A 20258-nucleotide genomic window follows, 5' to 3' on the forward strand; every position below is an offset into this window, starting at 1 on the left:
TCTATATTCCTGAGATTAATCTCAAAATTTCAAATGTTTTTGACATCAATTTACTCCTCCTTTTTTCCATCTACAATGGCTCCAATACGCCTTTGTAAAGTTCACTTACTCATGATAGACGGGGAAAAAAGCTAGCTAGCCAACTAGCTAGCCAGGGTATATTCGTAGGAAGTTAGCGTTAGCATCAACCGCTTCAGTCAAAAGACATTTCTGTCTTTTGACTGACAGAAATGTCCCAAACGAATTAAAAAATACAATCTATAGAATTACATCTTTGTAGAATACATAATGTTACTTTAATTTAAGACACATTTTCTAGAAGTTGGACAAGAAATAAGGGCGCTACAAACATTTTTGTGACCGATCGAAACGGTTTGGTTTACCGACATGACTCAATGCATAGTAATGGCGCCTGAAGGTCAGATACATACAGTTAGCTTTGCTGCATAACTTTTGCGAACTTCTGCCCAAAGATGATGTAAATTAATAATACTTACATTTCTGGGTTTCATTTTGTTAACGGAACTGTTCTAACGCAGCAACGCACCTTTTGGTGGGTAGTAAAAGAAACGTCTTTTTTGCCCCAATACACTCCAGGACTGTGCGCATGCGCGAAATACCCGGATGTAAACAAAAACATTGAACGTGTCTATTTTAAATAGTCAAGCCGCCACAGATTTTAATGTGATCAAACATATCTAAGTCCAACTTGCTTTTTGTTTATTTGGAACATTTTTATTTGAATTTTAATTAATTTCTGATTCATACATTTTATATTTTTAAAGGAAGCGCAGACACCCTGATGTGATTTATTTATTTACTCAAGCGTTTCCAGCTTAATTAATCACTATAATGAATTTAGTTGCAGTAAAACACATTGTTCAGCATTAAATTACCAATATTTGCGTCCACAAGAACATCTGCCTCACCATGTTGACTGCATGAATCAGGAGGCTCATATTTCATGAGGGCCATTCTGTTACCAGAGTGTCATAAACCAAATCCTTGTGCAGTTTTATAATAGCTGTCATAAATTACAAAACGGCTCAATGTGTCAGGCGGGCAAGACGATATGAATGGCTATGTACAGTATTTGGTATCATCTGAAAGATGAACTCTGTAAAATAAACATATTTAATGTCTTATCTATTTTAAGTCCACTGACCTTCCCGAACCAAAGGCACAGCTGTAAGCGAAGGGAGCAGAGGAGCCGCAAAACTCGAGTTTTCTCTTTCCAGTGAATCTTAATCTGGTAAACAGACTCACTGAGGTCAAGGTCAGGATTAATTCGGACCTCAAAGCTCACAGAGCGGCGCAGATTTAACCCAAACCTCCCCCCAGTAAATGTTAAAAAGAGGCAAAAATCAAGAAAAGATGGGAGATTTTTACAAACAGTGAGCTTCAGAATGCAAATAGGTAAAAACGTGAAATATTTGAAATTCAAAAATTCTCAATTGAATAATTGGTAAAAGAAAGGTCAGAATTAACGTCATTCGACTTGTAAAATACCTTTATTGCGGTCTTAGGAAGGACAAAGAGTTCATGACCTTTTTTTAAGCCTCCATTCTACAGGAGTACACGTCGCTCCTCACCTCTGTGTTCCTGTAGAAGGAAGGCAGTGATGGACGGGGCGTTTTGACCGGGTTGCTGATGACGGGAAGATGAATGAATGCAAAAAACGAGCCGGAGAAATGCCAGAGAAGGACTTCATTTAAATCATTAAATATAGAATTTTTTCCAAAGAACGGCAGCATCAAATAGTTTTATCTTTAAAAACACTTTGAGATTGTGATTATTTTTTATTAAAAATGCAGCTGCATGCGAAGTAAATCTTTACATTCTTGCATTTAATTAAACTAGGGATGTCTTAATGCGTAACCTAGAGAGTAAAAAAAAATTAAGCTAAAATTTATTTCTTGAACTGGTGGGAGTGGATTAATTTATTCATTAACACTGCCACCTTGTGGACAAAAGCAAACATCACACACCAAATACAAACTAAACCGTCCAGTGTTTTTTTCATTTGGTTCCTTTTTTTGCCTTGTGTGCAGATAAAAAGAAAAAAAATAAACCTGAAGTGTGGCTTCAATTTACACCAAATAAACAAACACAGTAGTGGAAAACATTAGATTCTTCATTTTGTGATGTAAAACAATTGGGATAAATCATGTTTGGAAAAAAAAAAGTGCACCTTTTCTGGGAGATGCATCATGAAGAAACATGTTTCTAAATGAAACTACAATAACTTATTTAATCAATTTACTCATATCCGTCTTCACTTTATTCTGTGATGTGCATTTTTTGGAGTCCTTCTCCTGACTGATCCCTTTGAACAGCATTATATTTGTCTGTATTATATGTACAAACTATCCATGACAGACATGAATGAAATTTATGACCTGTGCAAAAGAAAATTGCATATTTTATGTTGTAGTACCAAGCTTTTTTGTGCAGAATGCACGTAGCATCATATGGCAATAGAAATGATCCAGTGGCGATGATCTGCATCATCCAGCCAACAAACTACATTTACCAGAGATGGGCACAAAAAAAGTAGCTAGCTGGCTAGCCAGCCATCAAGGGTTTATTAGCACTGATGAGATGCCAATAAACTGGTGGGTGAGGCTACCGCTAACTAATAAGCTGCTAAAGTCGCTAATTTAAAGTACTGTGAAAGCAGTTTCAAGTATGTCAAAGTACTTTAGCAGCTAATTACCTTCAGCTAAGTAGCTGAAAGTAGCTAGTTAGCTACTTTAGCAACTAATTAGCTGCTAAGCAGTGTTTAAGGTTAACTTCAAAATGTTCTAATAAATGTAAGACATTTTAGAGCCTTAATTTTAGATACATGAAATTAAGACTTTTTAAGGATGCACAGAAACCCTGCTTGGATATCTAAGAAGAAACAAAAATGTTTAAATCAGTGAATAATTTAGAGTTTAATTCCTGCGAATAAGCGTGTGTTCAATGTAAAACTGATAATCACACAAACACAGAAGAAGAGGGAGACACGGCAGCTCAGATTCTCGGTTTATTGGTCAACTTGATGAAAGACTACAAAACGAATTCACAAAAAATCTCTTTCAAGTAATCAAATCTGTACAAACCTAAACTGTATGGGGGGTTTTTACAGCTCTGGCTCATATGAATCTGACGAGTCATTTGTGTTTGTGAGTGTGTGTCGGCGTGTTCTTGCTTGGAAATGATGCAACTCCTCACAGCAAAATAGGCAAGACACAAAGCACACACACACACACACACACCTGTGTTTGAGATTTTACAGTACAGGAACAGGGAAAACAAAACAAGCCTCCCCCCTCTTACCCTCTATAAGTATGCTGCCAAAGCCGCCGCGACAGCAACCTGTCTCCCAAAACAACACCCTGCGATTTCAGTCTGGTTGCCATAGAGACCGACCCTGTGGTTTCAACGCGGTCAGAGCAAGGGGAAAGTATAAACCTTTCAATAAATTTGCAAAAATGTACATGTGATTTTAATGCTCACCTGCAGACGAGACAAGTTTATAGTCCGCGCACGCACACACGCACGCACTCACTCAGACAATTCATTACATTAAATGTTTTAAGAAGTACAGATAAAAAAGGAAGAAAAAAAAAGCCCTGGGTATAGGTTTGATTTCTGGCTGTTTGGTGAAATAAAGGAGAAGAGAGGTAGAGAGGGCAGGAGGGATGGGCCGGAGGTCGAAAAGCAAACTATTGCTGTCATTTCTTAGCTTTCCTGGGAGGAGTGACGGGGCGGCCGGACCCCAAGCCGCCTCCGCCGCCGTAGAACAGCTTCTTATCGGCGGGTTTCAGGATCTGTTACAGGAAAAAATACACCAGGAAACGATAAATAAACAGAGAAAGTCATGTTTTTTCTGTAGATATTAATATCTGTATCAGTTCCAATAATGGGAATAAAAAAAAGAAAATCAAAATTGGTATCGGTGGGACTGCAACGCTAAATTGTGCTGGACAATAAATTGTCTCAGAAGTTATTACGATAACGATAATGTTGTTGTTTTGAGACCATTTTTAAGTAATATGATGGTAAAGGCATAATAATAATGCAAGAACACACTGTGAAGATCAAAAAAAATTATTTTAAATGAATGAAACGTGCAAAAAAGCTATTTAGCTAGCCAGCCTGCATCGTAGATGTCTTGACAGAAAAGTCCAGTGAGAAAAAAAATACATAGAATATACGATTAAATAGTTCTGTAAAGACACAACTTAAGACCTGTGATTTAAGGCCAACTTACTTTTAAGCCCTTATTTTTAGATTTTTAGGACGTACAGACGTTCATTCTCACCATTAAACAGAAATTTCTTGTGGCCCTAAAACTCCGTCTGTCATTTATAATTCTTTACAAGAGGCTAAAAAATTTATTAAAATTGGAAATCGAGTTAGGTATTGTGGTGGAAAACTGCGTAGATACGTAGATTTTATTTTTCATCATTTTCAAAGATTCAGGTGTAACGCTCACCTGGAATGAACACATGAGGGTCTCGTCTACGCTCATCATGGCTCCTGCGTTGTCGAACTCGCCGCAGTAGTTTGGGGCTGAAAACAGCGTCACCAGCTGCCGCTTAGCAAAGAACTCATAACCGTCCTCAACCACCTGAAAACAGACGCAGGAGACGCTCAAAACACAGCAGAGCGAGCAAATAAAAATGTTTTTAAACCAAAAAAAAATACACACAAAAAAGAAAAAAAATGGATAAAAAAAAAAAGAATTAAAAACATTAAAATTTGTTCTCCCCTCCCCAAACTCTCAGTAGTTCAGGTGGGAGTTAAAATGCTCCTTCCAGACGCTAACGTGTGTTTATCACTGATTCTAACAAAGGTTTTAAGATCTAGAGAACATTTGATGCTATTAATGACGATACGGCTAACAATTATCTGAGTAATCGATTATTCTATTGACAGACGATTAATCGATTTCCCCAAAGATTAACCAACTATCCCAATAATTAATCAATTTTTCAGACAATTAATCGATTGTTCTACTGATTAATTTATTATTCGTACTATTAATTGATTGTTGTATCAATTGAGTATTCCAACGATTAATCAAGTAAAAAATTAGCACATTATACCAATTTTTCAACCGCTTTGACTGATTTTGACAGTATTAAAAATACATTAAAAATGCTAATAAATAACTAAATTCCTTTCCTAAATGAGAAAAACACTATACTGCCTAAAATGCAGCAACATATTCCTTTAGTGTACTCTATCATTTGTAGCATGTGCAGCTAAAAAGTACTTTTAAAAAAATCAACATGTAAAAAGTTCAGCCCTTTCTGTTCGTCTTATCAATACAGTGTAGGGCTGGTTAATTTTTTAGATTAACTAATTAATAATTGGATAAAAAAGGTGTTTAGTAGGAGTTTGAACCAGGTGAACGTAAATCTGCCACTTTACAATTTCTGTGTAAAATATTTTTGCAGACAAAGAACGTTTTTCATCTTAAATGTAAAATGTTTATATTTTTTTGTTCAGTTTGGGCTTAATTGTTGCTCTGACTGTGCTGTTCTTTTAATAAAACTGCACAGTTTTACTTTTAAATATCTGTATTGTCCAAATTAGACCATTATTTCAACAATCGATTAATCACAACTGAGCCGATTAATCACAACTGAGCCGATTAATCACAACTGAGCCGATTAATCACAACTGAGCCGATTAATTAAGCTCTAATTAAGTCCTAGAAGTAGGAAAAGGTAAAGTAGGTAGGAAGGGAAACTAGTAAATATACAAGTATAGAAATATTAGCAATATAACATTTATGTACAATCTACAACCGTAAACTAACAGAAATCAACAGCCAATATTTACAACTTGGAGAGAAGTATAACTGAGCTTCAGCTTTCATTGTTGTTTTTTGAGAAGTTCCACCTGCTGCACTTCCACAAAACATTTGAAAGTCATCAACCAGCTTGCTGTGAATTCAGAGAGGAAGTTTCCAGCCGACAGGAACAGCGTGAGCGCAGAGAGAGCCGAGCCTTGCAGAAACAGGTTCCAACAAGCTGAACACGCCTCGAATAAAAACATTCCTTTGTCCTACCAGATTATTCTAAAACCGAATACAAATAATAATCAATTCAGCTGGAGGACAAGTCGCTCTGCTTTTGCTGACATCTCTCATGAAAAAGTTAAACCTCCACACCGACCTGATGGGCTCGACAAATCAGGTCCATGTCGTGTCTGTGCAGGAACTTGGTGACCACGTCTGCGCCGAAGGTGAAGGAGACGCCGCGGTCGTTCTCGCCCCAGCCCAGCACGTCCTTGTCCGGGTCGGCCCACAGCAGGTCGCAGAGGAGGCCCTGGTCGGGCACGTCGGTGGGACGCATGACCCTCCTGACCTGCTCCATGGACTGGAGGTCTGGGGAAAGGCCTAAACACGAACAGTGCCCGGGTTAAAAGCAGCATAATCAGCAGAAAACATACCAATATTTCTGATTTAGAGCATTTAAAGTGCAAGAAACTGAACCAGTTCCACAGAGATGATGCTGTTTAATCACCAGGTATCAGTGGGGATTTAAAAACTTCAATAAATGTAAGCATTTACAGATATGGGCCAAAACGATTAATCAAATTAACCGTGATTAATCAATTATTGAAATAATCGTCAACATATAATCGATTAAGTGTAGATTAAGTGTATAGACTCAAAAAAAAGGGCAATTTTCTGAACAAACATTTTCATAGCAGTAACTCAGTCAAAACTGTACAAAATATACAAACATTTTGCATTTAAGAAAAAACAAAAAACTTTGTATATATTTATGGAAGTTAAAGCGATTAATCGGATTAATTTTGATTAATTGGTTTTTGAAGTAATCGTCAACCACTTTAGTAATTAATGATTAAATGGAGAATATAGACAAAAAACTGCATACATTTTCCATTCAAGTAAAAAAAAAAAAAACACCTGCATCTGAAAATGTGTTTTAGCCAAAATTCACCTGGTTCAAATTCACTAAAGGAATGTCATGTTACTGCATTTGTTTCATGCTGGATTCATGTTAATGTGTATCTAAAGACTTCACTTTGAATTTTATACACACACACACACACACACACACACACACACACACACACAATTCTCAATCAGAAATTGCACGACCGCCATGGAGTTTCTCCACAACCCTCCTACGGGTTTAATTGATCGATAATTATTTTTTCTTCAAAAAGTGCAGAAATGTGAAGTTCCTGCATATACCCAGAACAAGACAACCAAACTAACTTTTAAATTTAATTCTGCAAACTACAAAAGTGATTAAACCGGATTTAGATTTAAGCTCCATCGTCGTCCTCCTGCAAGGTAAAGCTCCTTCATGTGTTCACTCTCTCTTATGTAACCAGAGTTTACAGATCAGCAGTCTGTGTTTACATATTTTCACTCGACGCCGCCATTTTGTCTGAGCCCACTTTCACATGCTTTTTAATTTCTCCAAACCTACAAACACACACATTCACTGTGAAACACTAATATTTATTCTCAGCGGATGTGTTGAGTGATTACCTACAACATTCTCCAGATCCTTAACTGTTTTATCAGATGTTTTCCAAATGTAAATCCTAATAAGAGTAGGATAAAAATCCACCTAAGTAGCCAAACACTGACTCTCTGGAAACGGGACATAAATAGAGTGAATTTTACGCTCGTTTGGCTGCAACAGAAACAACAGATGAGAGACGGGGAGAGGAGGATACCTCCATGGCAACAGAAGATCTTCTCGTCAACGATGGCAGCGACGGGCAAACAGTTGAAGCAGTCGGTGAAGGTCTTCCACAGCTTTATGTTGTATCGCCTTTTACCTGTGAGAGAATCATCAGAAAATCTGAATGTTGGATAATTTCACTCTGCTGCGAACTACAGCGCGTTTCAACGGGACTGCATGCAGAAGAGAAGGGAAAGTTATGTAATCTGCACTTTTCTTTTTTGCAGATAAAATCTGAAAAGTGTGGCATGCATTTGCATTCAGCTAAACGAAGTTAATAGTTTGTGAAACAGAACCAAGTGAAAGTAAAGGTGCACCGATTGCAGATTTCTGAAACTGGACCTGACGATTCAAATTTTTGGGTCTGAAAAGTTTAAAAATGATAAAATGTTTGCCGTTCCAGTTTGAAAAACAGCTCAAAGTAAATCTGACTGGATGAGCCACACTCTCAGCTTTCCCTTCCACGTCTACCAGTTAATTTCTGAGCACTTTAAACTTCACAGAATAATAAATGTTTAAGTCTTGCCACACATTTGCAACTGGATTTATGTCTGGACTTTGACTGGGCCATACACTTTTCCCACAGTAAAAACTCAAGTACTTTTCAGGTAAGTTTTTATACTTTTCCAGCGATGCACTTTGAAGAGAAAAATAATACAAATTAACTAAAGAAAACTATTTCTGTTCAGCATTATATAATTTACTACAATTATTAATATATCTTGTGATTCTATTTTACATTTTAAAGCCGGGGCAAAAAAGTAAAATATAACACCATTTTTTGTTTTGAAACTTGTCTCTTACACACAAACCCTTTACACCCGACTGGTCTGAAAACGTTACTAAAAAAATGTTTAGGTTTTCTGGACTTAGCAAATAAATGTTGGAGACAATAACCTAAAACAATAAAGGTTTAGTCTGATTTAAGTTCAAACAGTGAGAGAAAAATGTTTCTGTTTTTTATTATCTTTAAATATCTGGTTTCATCTTTAAATAACATTTTCCAAATTTAGGCTTTGAATCAAATGGTAGATTGCATTTTATCACAAAACTGTGCAGCCTGAATATCAAGGACTTTATACAGAAATCAACATCGAAAAAAATTGGTAGAAATTAAAACATTTTCAAAGATTTCAAACACTCAATTCAAAACAAAACAACAGAAAAGCTGCTAAATTAAGGAAAGAAACATGTATATAATTTACTAATTGGGATTAATTACTGGATTTTTAGACTACTTTCTGTTGAACGTGAATAAACTGACTAAACTGATAGCTTATCGAGCTACTTTCGATAAGCTCTACCAAACCAAACTTCTTCGGTGGATAAACGAATTCAGTCTGAATTTTTCATGACTTACACTCATCGTAGAAGCCGTATATTCTGTTAATGGAGGCGCACTCGTGGTTTCCCCTCAGCAGGAAGAAGTTTTCTGGGTATTTGATCTTGTAGGCCAGCAGGAGGCAGATGGTCTCCAGCGACTGCTTCCCTCTGTCCACATAGTCGCCCAGGAACAGGTAGTTGCTCTCTGGTGGGAAGCCTCCGTATTCAAACAGCCTCAGAAGGTCGTAGTACTGCCCATGAACATCGCCTGGAGGGGGCAAAGTGCAGGATCGTATGGAAGACCGAAAATGACAAAAATAAAACAGAAATGTATCCATTTTGTGTAGCCTTTTCTTTATCTGTGCGTTTTTGTCAAGACATTTTTAAAAACAAATGTCTGCTTTTGTTTTTAATTATGTCAGTTTTGGTCCTCCATAGAATTGAGCTTGATTTTAATTAAAATTTGACTAACAACAGTCATTCAGAGGCAGCTAGAGAGAAACAAATCTGATTACTAAAATAAAAATTAATCCATAAAATTCAAAGATTTCATCTGAGGATGCCCAGACTACATGTTGAGCAAGTACGGGGTCACGTAGGCAGAAACAACTCCCTTTTAACATCGTCTGGGCTTTCACTGCCTAAATTGAAATTAGGAAAATAAATTTGCTTATCGCTAATTTTGAAAAAAAAAAAAAAAAAAATGTTTTTCAATAAAAAGTTATTGTGATAAATTTCTTATAAGAATTAGAAGAATTTTGATTTTTCACAATAAAATCCAATTAATAATGTTTTTTTTTTTAAACTGAAACTGTCCTTATTGTCAGGATTGATAGTTTTCCATTTTCTCCATTGGGAAACTTGTCCCGCAAGCAGAGATGGTTGATGCAGTTAGACTGCTTGTTTTTCATCTATTAGGATGACAAAACCTTAAAATAATTTTAAAAATGTTAAATAGAACCAAATTTATTAAGCAGGTTTCTTCATTCTTTAGCATATTGTTGAATCTCAATATGCAGCAGTTTTTTCTAAAAGCAGCTTAATAAACAGAGTGACCTTGTGTCCCGTTTTTGTTTCAGAGTTTAGACTAAAAAACATTTTCTAGTCCAAATAAGAAAAACTAAACCAAAAATTTGGGAAGTGAAATCCTATTTTTCTGTTTTAGATCCTCAGTGATTTTTCTTTTCTAAAATAATTCAGACTTTTTAGTTCATTTCCATAACTGCATGCATGTTTAGGTGGATAAAATTTTTAAAAAGGTACAAGAACCAACCATTTTATTATTAAAAATAAAAAGAACTGTGAACCTTGGCAGAAAGTTTGGACACCACTGCTGTAAGGAGGTCCGACTTTAAACTGTAATTAAGCTAAAACAAATGGAGAAACCAAACTTTGTGCCACTTTTTAAACCTAAAAACATTAAATCTTTTCAGCCAAAACGTAAAATTAAACTCCTGGCTGAACTGCAGCACTAATTATTGGTCAAATAGATATTAAATAACACTATATTTAAAAGAACAAACATTAAAGTGGTTAAAAGTGTGATTATCTTGTCTGACAACAAAAAGCTAAAGGTTCAACACTTTCTTTGGGGGAAGCATTAATTTTTCACATCAATCATTATTTAACAAAATATCCAATAATCTGTAGATTTTCAGCAGAAAAAACTCAAGATGTGAGCCTGAATTTAGTGCTGTAATGTAGGGCAGAAACGATTAATCGTGATTAATCAATTGTTGAAATAATCGTTGACTAATTTAGTAATTGATGAATCATTAACTGGAGTATATATATCCATAAAAAAAAGGGCTGAAATAACAGTTAAAATTGTAATTAAGCCATAACTGTACATAATTATACACAGTTTGCATTTAAGGTAAAGAAAACCTTTTCTCAGTAAACATGTTCTGAGCCATGTTGCATTTTAAGCAATAAATTATTTATTTTCTCATGCAAGAATTAATTTGTTTAATTGCATTTTTAAATGCATTTCTAATATTGTATTTAAAAAAGCTTAAGAAGTTAAATAAAAAATCTGCAGAAAGAGCCACATTATCTAGACAACTAATCAATTAATCATTAGAATAATTGATTACTAAAATAATCATTAGTTTCAGCCGTACTGTAGTGATTTTTTCTCTCTCCGTTTTCTGCAGAGTACTGCAAACTCTGTCACTTTCTGAACTCCACACACTGTTCCTATGAAGTAACACTGAATGGTGTCATCAGCACAAAGACTCAGGAGAACAAGTCCAAGGAGACTTGCACTGCAAAACAACACAGCAGCGGCAAGACAACAACAAAAATAAAACATCTCTGCAGGCTTTTAATAAGAGAAAGTCAAATCCAAATGCTTATTAAATCCTGCAACAGTTAGAGCTGAAATGATTAATCAAATTTGTTGTGATTAATCAATTCCTGAAACAGTCGTCATTTAATTATTAATGGGAATAAAGGCTCAAGGAAAGACTACATACTGGGGAAAAAAACAACATAATGAATGCAAAATTGTATTTAAAATGCATATATTTTGCATTTAAGATAAAAACACCTTTTACTATAAAATGTTTTGGCCAAAACTCCTTAAGTGGCAGTTTTAGTTTCACTCGGTTCAGATTTAATAAATTATTGCATTTTAGGTAAGAAAATGTTTATCTTCTTATTTAAAAGGGAATTAATTTATTTATTTGCATCTTTTAATTTATTTCTAAAATAGCACAGAAAAAGACTTAAGTGGCTAAATGAAAAATCTATAGAAAGTGCCATTTATAAACTCGATTAATTGATTAATCACCAAAACAATCAATTAATCATCAGAATAATCGACAGATTAATTAACTACTAAAATAATCATTAGTTGCAGCCCTACTACAGTTTTCCACCTCTTTAGAGAATTCACCATAATGTTAAAATAATCCACAGAGGTACAACAACTGTCCTCCCAAACTCAAGTGTGTGAAAATGCTCTTGAAGATGACCCTTGACCCCGAGGCTCACCGCAAATCTTGAGGGGCGCCTCCAGTTCTAGCAGGATTGGCTGGCTGAGGAAAATCTCCCGAGACTTCAGGCAGAGGCCACGGATTTCATTCTCTGTCAGCTGAACGTTTTTACCGGGTCTGGATCCTTTCACTTTGCAGATAAAACAAAACAGAACAAAAAGTTTGTCAATAAAAAACAACTCCTCTTAATAGTCTGAATTTAAATAGATTCATCATTTTGTGCCCAAAAATACAAATTGGTACTGACTATTCCATCTCTACTTTTGAAAATTAGTTTTATACAGGATCTAAGGATGATTTTTACAAGAATGCAGCTAATATTTAAGTCTCTTTTAAAAGACAATTTTCAGATTTCTCAATCAATAATTGTGATATTTTATGTCTGGAAGTAGAAATATTAGAAGAGAAATATTAGAAGAGAAATAGCCAAAAAAAGATAACAGGAAAGGATTGAATGTCCTTTAAAAAAAGGCTTAAGTGGTTAAATGAAAACTCTACAGAGTATGCCATTTACAAAATCCGACTAATCGTGAAAACAATTGACTAATCGTCAGAACAATCGATTAATCGTCAGAACAATCGATTGTTCAACAAAGAAGGTGCCGTTCTCCAAAATTAATTATCTTCCAATGGCTTTATTAAAAAATAAAAATATTTTTTTTATATGCAAAATATATATTTTTATTTTAGCATCCACAATTTTTGCAATACAATTCAAAAGTATATAAAAATATTTTTATATTCATTTGATTGAACATAATCTTGCAAACACCCTAATATCAGCAACTATTAAACATGTATAATAATTTTTATTTTAAATTCTGATAGAAAGATCAGCTATAGATTGGATACATGATTTATTAAAACAAAAGTAATTTATTAATTTTCATGATCAAATAAAATCTTCCATCTTTATCTTAGAACCAGTGACACATTTTTTTTTCTGTTTTATGTATTATACTCTTTTTTCTTCTTTTTTTTTAAAAAAAAAGAAAAGCTCAAAATCTAAAATCGACAAGTCAGAACTGAAAGAAAACCAAACATTTTAATCACTCAGGAAGCCTGAATGGTTACCCTCTAATTTCTAACCTACAAATAGGATGAAATTGTGTTAAAATAAACATAATTTCAAATACAATCATTTCAAAAATGTTGTTAATATGCCTACATTTGTGCACACTTTTTGATAACTGTTATTGTTTTTATTTTAGCTATTCAAAATTCCCACCTTTTAGATCATCAAAGATGATTTGGAAAAAAATTCAAGCAAATTCAACATTTCAAGAAATACACTGGAACACTGGAGGCTTTATCTCGACTCAAAGTTTACATTTTTGCCCAAATCTGAAATAAGGCATCCATCATTCTTTTCTTCCTTAAAGTGTCAATGTAAGGTTAGGGGGAAAAAACAGGTTTAAAATGTTAGAAATAGCGCTGATTAAACCAAGCTGATGCTGCACAATTTAAATGTTCAGCTTCGTTTGCAAGACGCCAAAGATGACTAACTCGCCTAGCATTGGCGGCTTCCCTGTTCGCTAAAATGGCACCTATGTGCGGATAAATGTATATTCTTAGTCTTACCTTCGAGCAGGCGCTGTATAATGGAGTCGATGTTCAACTTGTCGGCTTCCGCCATTTTATTACCCTATGTTTGGATCTTGGAATAATCGATAAAATAAAGATGCGGCGGCTTAAAGTGGCTACCGAGTTACTGTTAGCCTAACTACTTTAATCGGCTATCGTTAGCGCGCTAGCTCACTAACCTTGGGGAAAAACTGTCAACCTCAAAGTCTGAGGCCGGGAGTTCAATTAATGAGGATGTGATGGCTGACATGTGCTGCAAAAATAGTAAATTGTCAATATATTTTTAGTTATTATTCCAATTAGCTTTTAAATGTCAGTATTTTTTCCCGTGACAACCCCGTTTATGCCGCAGCCACTAGCACCATGCCATCGACAAAAAAAAGGCTAGAAGAGTGTTAGCTCAAAGCGACTGTGAACGGAAGTGGTAAGACTGTTTTTGCGCTGCGATTGGTTAGTTTTCATATGTAGGCGGGATCTAGTGCGTTGTCTCGTCTCCTGGATTGGCTGTATTCGAAGTATGTCAGCATTTGGTTATCTTAAAGTTACAATAAAAAAAAAGAACGCATAGTCGTTCTCGGTATATACGGTAGGCTGTGGTGTCATATAATCAAAACAACATTTATGACAAATTTTTGATCATTGTGTCATTTTTAAACAATGACAATTATTCAGATCTGAACAGTAATTTTAATAGTTGAAAATTAAATTTAACATGTGTAAAAAAAATTCACAGTTCCCAGAACTCTTGTGGGAACCATTACATTGGTTTGAAAAAACATCAAAGTTATTTTACAAACAGATTGCATTAGGTAACATCAGTTTAATGACTAAATTGGAGGAAAATTGACTAATCGGAGATAGTCCAACATTTAATTTCCCTTTGGGATCAACAAAGTTTTTTTTTTAAATACCGCATTACAGATATCTAATATGAAATACTCCCTCAGTGTCTACACTTCCTTAATGAAATGATATTTCAGTTCAGAACTACAGAATGGCAAGTATCTAAAAATAAGTTTGATTGTTTATAAATAACTTTATGCATTGGTAAAACTTTCAATTAAATGAAAAAAATATTATTGGCAGGCATGTACTGCATCGTTATACAACAACAGTGTGTCTTCAGTCAGAGGCTTTTCAGATGCACTGTAATACAGACTGCTACAGAATATCCTTCCTGCCCACAGCCATCAACATCTACAAAATCTATTTTTGTAGATGTAGAAGAGCCTTGGATAATATGAATATGAATTATAATATAATAATATGAATTATAATAACATTTAGGTGCTCTTCAGTATTAATAAAGTATTTCTGAATTTAAATTTAAAAGTTTTTTTTCATAAAAAGTTACTAAAGTATAAATACAATTAACTATATTACCCACCTCAACACATTTCCTACAAACTGGCACTGTGGTTTAGAATAAAATCTGGAACTGAAGAATGATCCATGCTTTAATCATCACGTGTAAGTATTAAATGATAAAATAGCTTGCCATAGAAACGCCCACGGAAGTGACCCAAATGGAAAGACGTATTTTCTCGTGACGTAATGCCTCAGCGCCTGGCAACATGAACTGAGTGATTCATTCTAAAGTTAAGACATGGCTTTTTCTTAGTTTGCGCTCCTATCGGTATAAAAATGTATCTAACTTGGTCAAACGCGAACCTCGATAGCTTAGGCTAACACTTGTGTTGACATTTTACCATCGTCCCACCATGAAGTTGCTCAATAAAGATATTGAGAAAGATAATGCCGGGTAAGTGCTAATGTTAGCAAGCTAAAAAAGCATGCTATTTGGTAAATGTGTCACCGTAGACGTAAACGAGCATGTGTAAGTTGCATCTACTCCTGCTTTAACGGGCGAAGGGGTTTGTAAAAATGCATAAAAGCATTGCTAAGGTGTGTCCAGATTATAACTTTTCTGTGACTAAGCATAAAACTATGAGCAAGCAGCAACATTTATGTCATAACTTATCTACGCCTAATTACTGTATCAACATGCGTCATTTAATGTGTGCACCTTTCTAATTAAATTCAAATTAATTTAAAAAATGCTGTATTGATCCCAAAAGGAAATAAAATGTAACGAATTTAATTACAGAGCTATTGTAGATGGAGATGGCTGTGGGCAGGAAAGACCTCCTGTAGCAGTCCGTATTACAGCGAATTTGATAAAACCTCTGATTGGAGACAGTTTTTCATGAAGAAGATGATCAGGGTTTTCTTGATTTTATTTTATTATTCACCCAGATAATATTCTATTATAAGCATATTTTAATTAATTAACAAAACTGTTGAATATGTGTTTATTCTTCCTCAGTCAGGTTACTCTGGTGCCAGAGGAGGCGGAGGACATGTGGCACACCTATAACCTGCTCCAAGTGGGGGACAGCCTGAGAGCCTCAACCATCAGGTAAACATTAATGTCCATAACATCAAGACAGGAAACCGGCCATTTTCTAAAACATACTTAAATATAAAGGTGTTTTTATCTTAGGTGCGAAACATATGAATATATTTTTTGTACAGTTTTGGCTTATTTACTGCCCTGACAGAGCTGCTCTGCTGCGATTAGTCAAATCCCGAATTAGTTGATGATTAATTCAATAATGGTGATTAATTCCTGGTAGGAAGAGCTTCTTTCCTTCATAGTCACCATTTGAAAGCTGCTTTTAGCACAAATTTATTTGATGATCTGGGAAAATAACAAAAAGAAGAAAAAATCAGTGCTGGGGCACAGCGATCTGATAAAAATGCTTCGACATTTTAACTCTGCTGATTGATAACACAACACATAATTAGATGGTAATTACTCCTGTAATTACTAGATAAGCATTAATGCGCTCCTTCCTGCTGTTTTCACCACCACAATCGTTACATAACCACCATAATTCTGAATAGTCATTTGTAGATTCTAGTCTGCTGCATGAAAATAACAGAGATGTTACTGTCTCCTCCAGCACAGAAATAATATTTTAATATTTTTCTGAAACTTTATAGATATATAGAAATAAAAAAATCACCATTAAGTCGTTAATGTGCCGCTCCGGTGTTCTGTCTGTGCTACCCATTAATCCGTCCTGCCTTGTGGTAATGCGTACATCGATGCTACGTATTGATGCTACGTATCAATGCTACATATCGATGCTACATATCGATGCTACATATTGATGCTACGTATCGATGCTACGTATCGATGCTACGTAATGTACGTTAGCATCACAGATGAGGCAGCACAGATAGAACATCGGTCGGACAACAACTTCAAAACCGTAAGATGTTCTACACCATTAGCATCCATGTTTACTTCCGCAAACATTGAGCTTCTTCTTCTTTTTAATGGTGGTTGGCAAATCACTGAGCATGCTCTCTATGTGTGACATTATTGCGCCCTCTACTGCACATGCGGGACACGTTCAGGTCGTTTGCAGTTCACACTGGAGATCACATACAAGTCACTTAAGTTGGGAAATGTGAACAGCCACGCAACCCCCAAAAAAGGAAGAAAAAGTCTGATTTAACCAAATAAATGTGAATTGAGCATGAAGGCCTGCAGTATGAGTGCAGCTTTGCTGTCTGCTGTCTCCCACAGGAAGGTGCAGACCGAGTCGACCACAGGAAGCGTGGGCAGCTCCAGGGTTCGGACCACTCTGACTCTGTCTGTGGAGGCCATCGACTTCGACTCGCAGGCCTGTCAGCTCAGAGTCAAGGGCACCAACATCGAGGAGAACCAGTATGTCAAGGTCCGACACTTTACTCGAAAGCTTTTTATTATTTACATTTAAAGAAAGTTCAGTTTTTCTTCTGTATGAAAACGTATTTTATTAATAGACAGAAATATCTGGGAAATTAGATCAATGCAGGTGAAACAAAAACAGAGAAACTCTTTCATTATTCTTCCTTTTTTTTTTACTCTTTTTTACATTTTCTTTCTTTTTTCTTCCACTCTTTCATTCTTGAGTTTTCTTAGTCTCTCTTTTCCTAGTCTTTCTCGTCTTTTTTTACACTTTCTTCCCCTTTTTCTAGTCTCTTTATTTTTTCCTAGTTTCTTTCTTAGTCTTTCATTCTTCCTCCCTTTCTTTCTATTTTTTGTTCTTTGTTTCCTGTCTGTCTGTCTCTTATTTCTGTATCTCTAAAATGTGGCTGTCATGACGTCTTTTCTCCAGATGGGGGCGTACCACACCATCGAGCTGGAGCTCAACAGGAAGTTCACTCTGGCTAAGAAATGCTGGGACAGCGTGGTTCTGGATCGGATCGGTAACATAAACACAAAAACATATTTTTTTAAATTTAATCTTTAATTAACCAGGATTAAAAAAGACACTGAGATTAAAATCCTCTTTTTAATTACACAATCATTCATTCTGTTCATGTTGAACCTTTTTTATTTTAAACTTTTCAAACCAGGTTGTCCAAAGTGCAGCCTGTGGGCCATTTGTGGCCCTTGGATTAATTTTGTGTGGCTTCTGATTCAATAATGGTACAAATTTGGTCTTTTTAGGCAGCTTTATATCTTCTTAAATGGAAAACATTAAATACAACACAAAAAATTTTTCTTGAGTTATTTTTCTTGAGAATTCACAACAATATTTTTGTGTTTTTAATTGGGGGAAGGGAAAAAAATTGGCCCCTGAATACTTTCGGTTTGGGGATTTTGGCCCTCGGTTCCTAAAGTCTAAACATAAATAAGGCCTGAACCTGCATGAGGCGCCGTTAAGCGCGTCCGTTTCTCCACTTCAGAGCAGGCCTGTGATCCGGTGCAGAGAGCAGACGTGGCGGCCGTGGTGATGCAGGAGGGCCTGGCCAACGTGGTGCTGGTGACCCCCGCCATGACCCTGCTGAGAGCCAAAGTGGAGGTCACCATTCCTCGGAAGAGGAAGGGAAGCTGCAGCCAGCATGAGAAGGTGAGTCTGCTGCAGCGCCAGGCGTTTGGTTTCTCCTCATCTCGTCTCATTACAGCAATAAATCTAACGACACTGTAAGCCAATATAGAAGCTTTATTTAAATTTTGACTATAACTATTAATATACTAGCAAGAAAGATTAAAAATATTTAATAAGGTCACTTAAAAAAATATTTTAATGTTTTCTTTGGCTTTGAGGATTAAAAATTGTGTACGATCTCATATTTTATATGACGTCCAATCACCAATCATTCTCAGAGGTGGGAGGAGTACGCAAAAATTATACTCAAGTAAAAGTAGCAGTACTTCAACCTACTGTATGTATGTTCAAGTAAAAGTAAAAAGTAGCCATCCAAGAAATTACTCCAGATTAAAAAAGTATTTGGTAAAAAGTTTACTTAAGTACTGAGTGACTGACCAAATTATCATTTAATCTTTAAAAATTACATCATCAGATGGACTAAAATATAAAATTCAGTGTAAATTTTGGTATTTTACGGAGGAAAATGACAATAACTCATATACATAACAAAAAATAGCAAAATCAGGAAGAGGAAATGTTTCTTTCAATGAAAAAACTATAAACTAACAAAAACTGAAGCTGTGAGTCTGGTGGATGTTTGGTTTAAACATGTTTGTTTTCCATTCAGTGGGTAGAAAATCCAGAAATTTTACTCAAGAATAGAGATACTTCATAATAAAATTACTCAAGTAAAAGTAAAAAGTACAGCGTAGTAAAAGTACTCCTAAAAGTTTATTTTTTCAAAATTTACTCCAGTAAATGTAACTAGTTATTACCCAACTCTGATCCTTCTCCACGTATCTCTGTCAAGAGAGTGGCCCTGTGCAGCTCTGTCTTTATTTTTCCGCTCTGACTGTTTTCAGTCTTTTAAATATGTAGAAGAAGAATCCCTGTTGCTCGTTGTGTCTATGGGGCTCAGCAACGCCCCCTGTCAGTGAGGCGTGGTACTTTCTGCCTCACCTGCTGCTTTTTCACTACACGTTTATGACTGATCAGAAAGACTGAATATGTCACACATATTCATTAAATATATTTCTTCCACTTCATAAATATACACTTCAAAGTAAGCAGCAGTACAGCACATGTATCTTACAGAAATAGTTTTTTCTTTTCTTTTCTCCAGGCGCTGGAGCGGTTCTACGAGGCGGTGATGCAGGCGATTCTTCGTCACATTAATTTTGAGGGTAGGACAATAGCTAAACTACAAGTTCTCTATTTTAATTTGTTAATCCATATGAAGGTTTGCTTTTTGGTTGCTGTCAGTGGTGAAGTGCATCCTCGTGGCGAGCCCCGGGTTTGTCAAGGACCAGTTTTACGCCTATGTCTTCAAAGAGGCGGTGCGACAGGACAACAAGGTCCTGCTGGAAAACCGACCTAAATTCATGCTGGTCCACTCGTCATCAGGCCACAAATACTCACTCAAAGGTAGGAGCTGCTGCAACGTTTTGAATTAAACAGATGATTTTACTACAAGGATGCAAACAATTAATCCACTTACTATTAATTGTCAATTAATTATTTGCTAGATTAAAATAATTCCAATCGATTAGCTAATAACTTCCGAGTAGTCCTTCTTTTAGTGTTGTAATTTGGCCGCCGTCCAGCAGAGGGCGCCGCTGGTCACAATGAAGCTGAGCCAGTGCTGTATGGCGCTGAACGGGCTCTTTGCACCTAAGGCGTTGACGTCACATCTC

At 35.7% G+C, this 20258-nt stretch overlaps 2 protein-coding genes across 2 annotated transcripts in view; one reads left to right on the plus strand and one right to left on the minus strand.

Moving 5' to 3' along the window:
* Nucleotides 1-3015: 3015 nt before the first annotated feature.
* Nucleotides 3016-14039, minus strand: ppp1cab (protein phosphatase 1, catalytic subunit, alpha isozyme b). Its single transcript, XM_007572792.2, has 7 exons — nucleotides 13631-14039; nucleotides 12048-12179; nucleotides 9088-9318; nucleotides 7720-7824; nucleotides 6174-6397; nucleotides 4484-4618; nucleotides 3016-3815 (listed from the first exon to the last, which is right to left on the minus strand). The coding sequence occupies exons 1-7, from the start codon at nucleotides 13683-13685 to the stop codon at nucleotides 3720-3722; spliced, it is 978 nt and encodes a 325-aa protein (XP_007572854.1). The 5' UTR covers nucleotides 13686-14039; the 3' UTR covers nucleotides 3016-3719.
* A 1134-nt stretch (nucleotides 14040-15173) lies between these two features.
* pelo (pelota mRNA surveillance and ribosome rescue factor) overlaps nucleotides 15174-20258 on the plus strand; it is a 7882-nt gene continuing 2797 nt past the window's right edge. The window contains exons 1-7 of the mRNA XM_007572793.2: nucleotides 15174-15395; nucleotides 15960-16052; nucleotides 17232-17382; nucleotides 17806-17896; nucleotides 18380-18543; nucleotides 19688-19748; nucleotides 19828-19989. Of these exons, the coding sequence (XP_007572855.1) occupies nucleotides 15355-15395; nucleotides 15960-16052; nucleotides 17232-17382; nucleotides 17806-17896; nucleotides 18380-18543; nucleotides 19688-19748; nucleotides 19828-19989 (763 nt within the window). The 5' untranslated portion in view covers nucleotides 15174-15354. The remainder of the gene's footprint in view (nucleotides 15396-15959; nucleotides 16053-17231; nucleotides 17383-17805; nucleotides 17897-18379; nucleotides 18544-19687; nucleotides 19749-19827; nucleotides 19990-20258) is intronic.

The sequence above is a fragment of the Poecilia formosa genome, unplaced genomic scaffold (assembly GCF_000485575.1).
Source record: "Poecilia formosa unplaced genomic scaffold, Poecilia_formosa-5.1.2 Scaffold308, whole genome shotgun sequence".
Taxonomy (NCBI): Eukaryota; Metazoa; Chordata; class Actinopteri; order Cyprinodontiformes; family Poeciliidae; genus Poecilia; species Poecilia formosa.

Coding starts and splice junctions, on each gene's coding strand:
- ppp1cab (XM_007572792.2), bottom strand. CDS start 13,685: ATGGCGGAAGCCGACAAGTTGAACATCGACTCCATTATACAGCGCCTG. Junction 9,319..12,047: donor GGCGCCCCTCAAGATTTGCG/GTGAGCCTCGGG, acceptor TGCCCCCTCCAG/GCGATGTTCATGGGCAGTAC. Junction 3,816..4,483: donor CCCTCATGTGTTCATTCCAG/GTGAGCGTTACA, acceptor TTCCTGTAACAG/ATCCTGAAACCCGCCGATAA.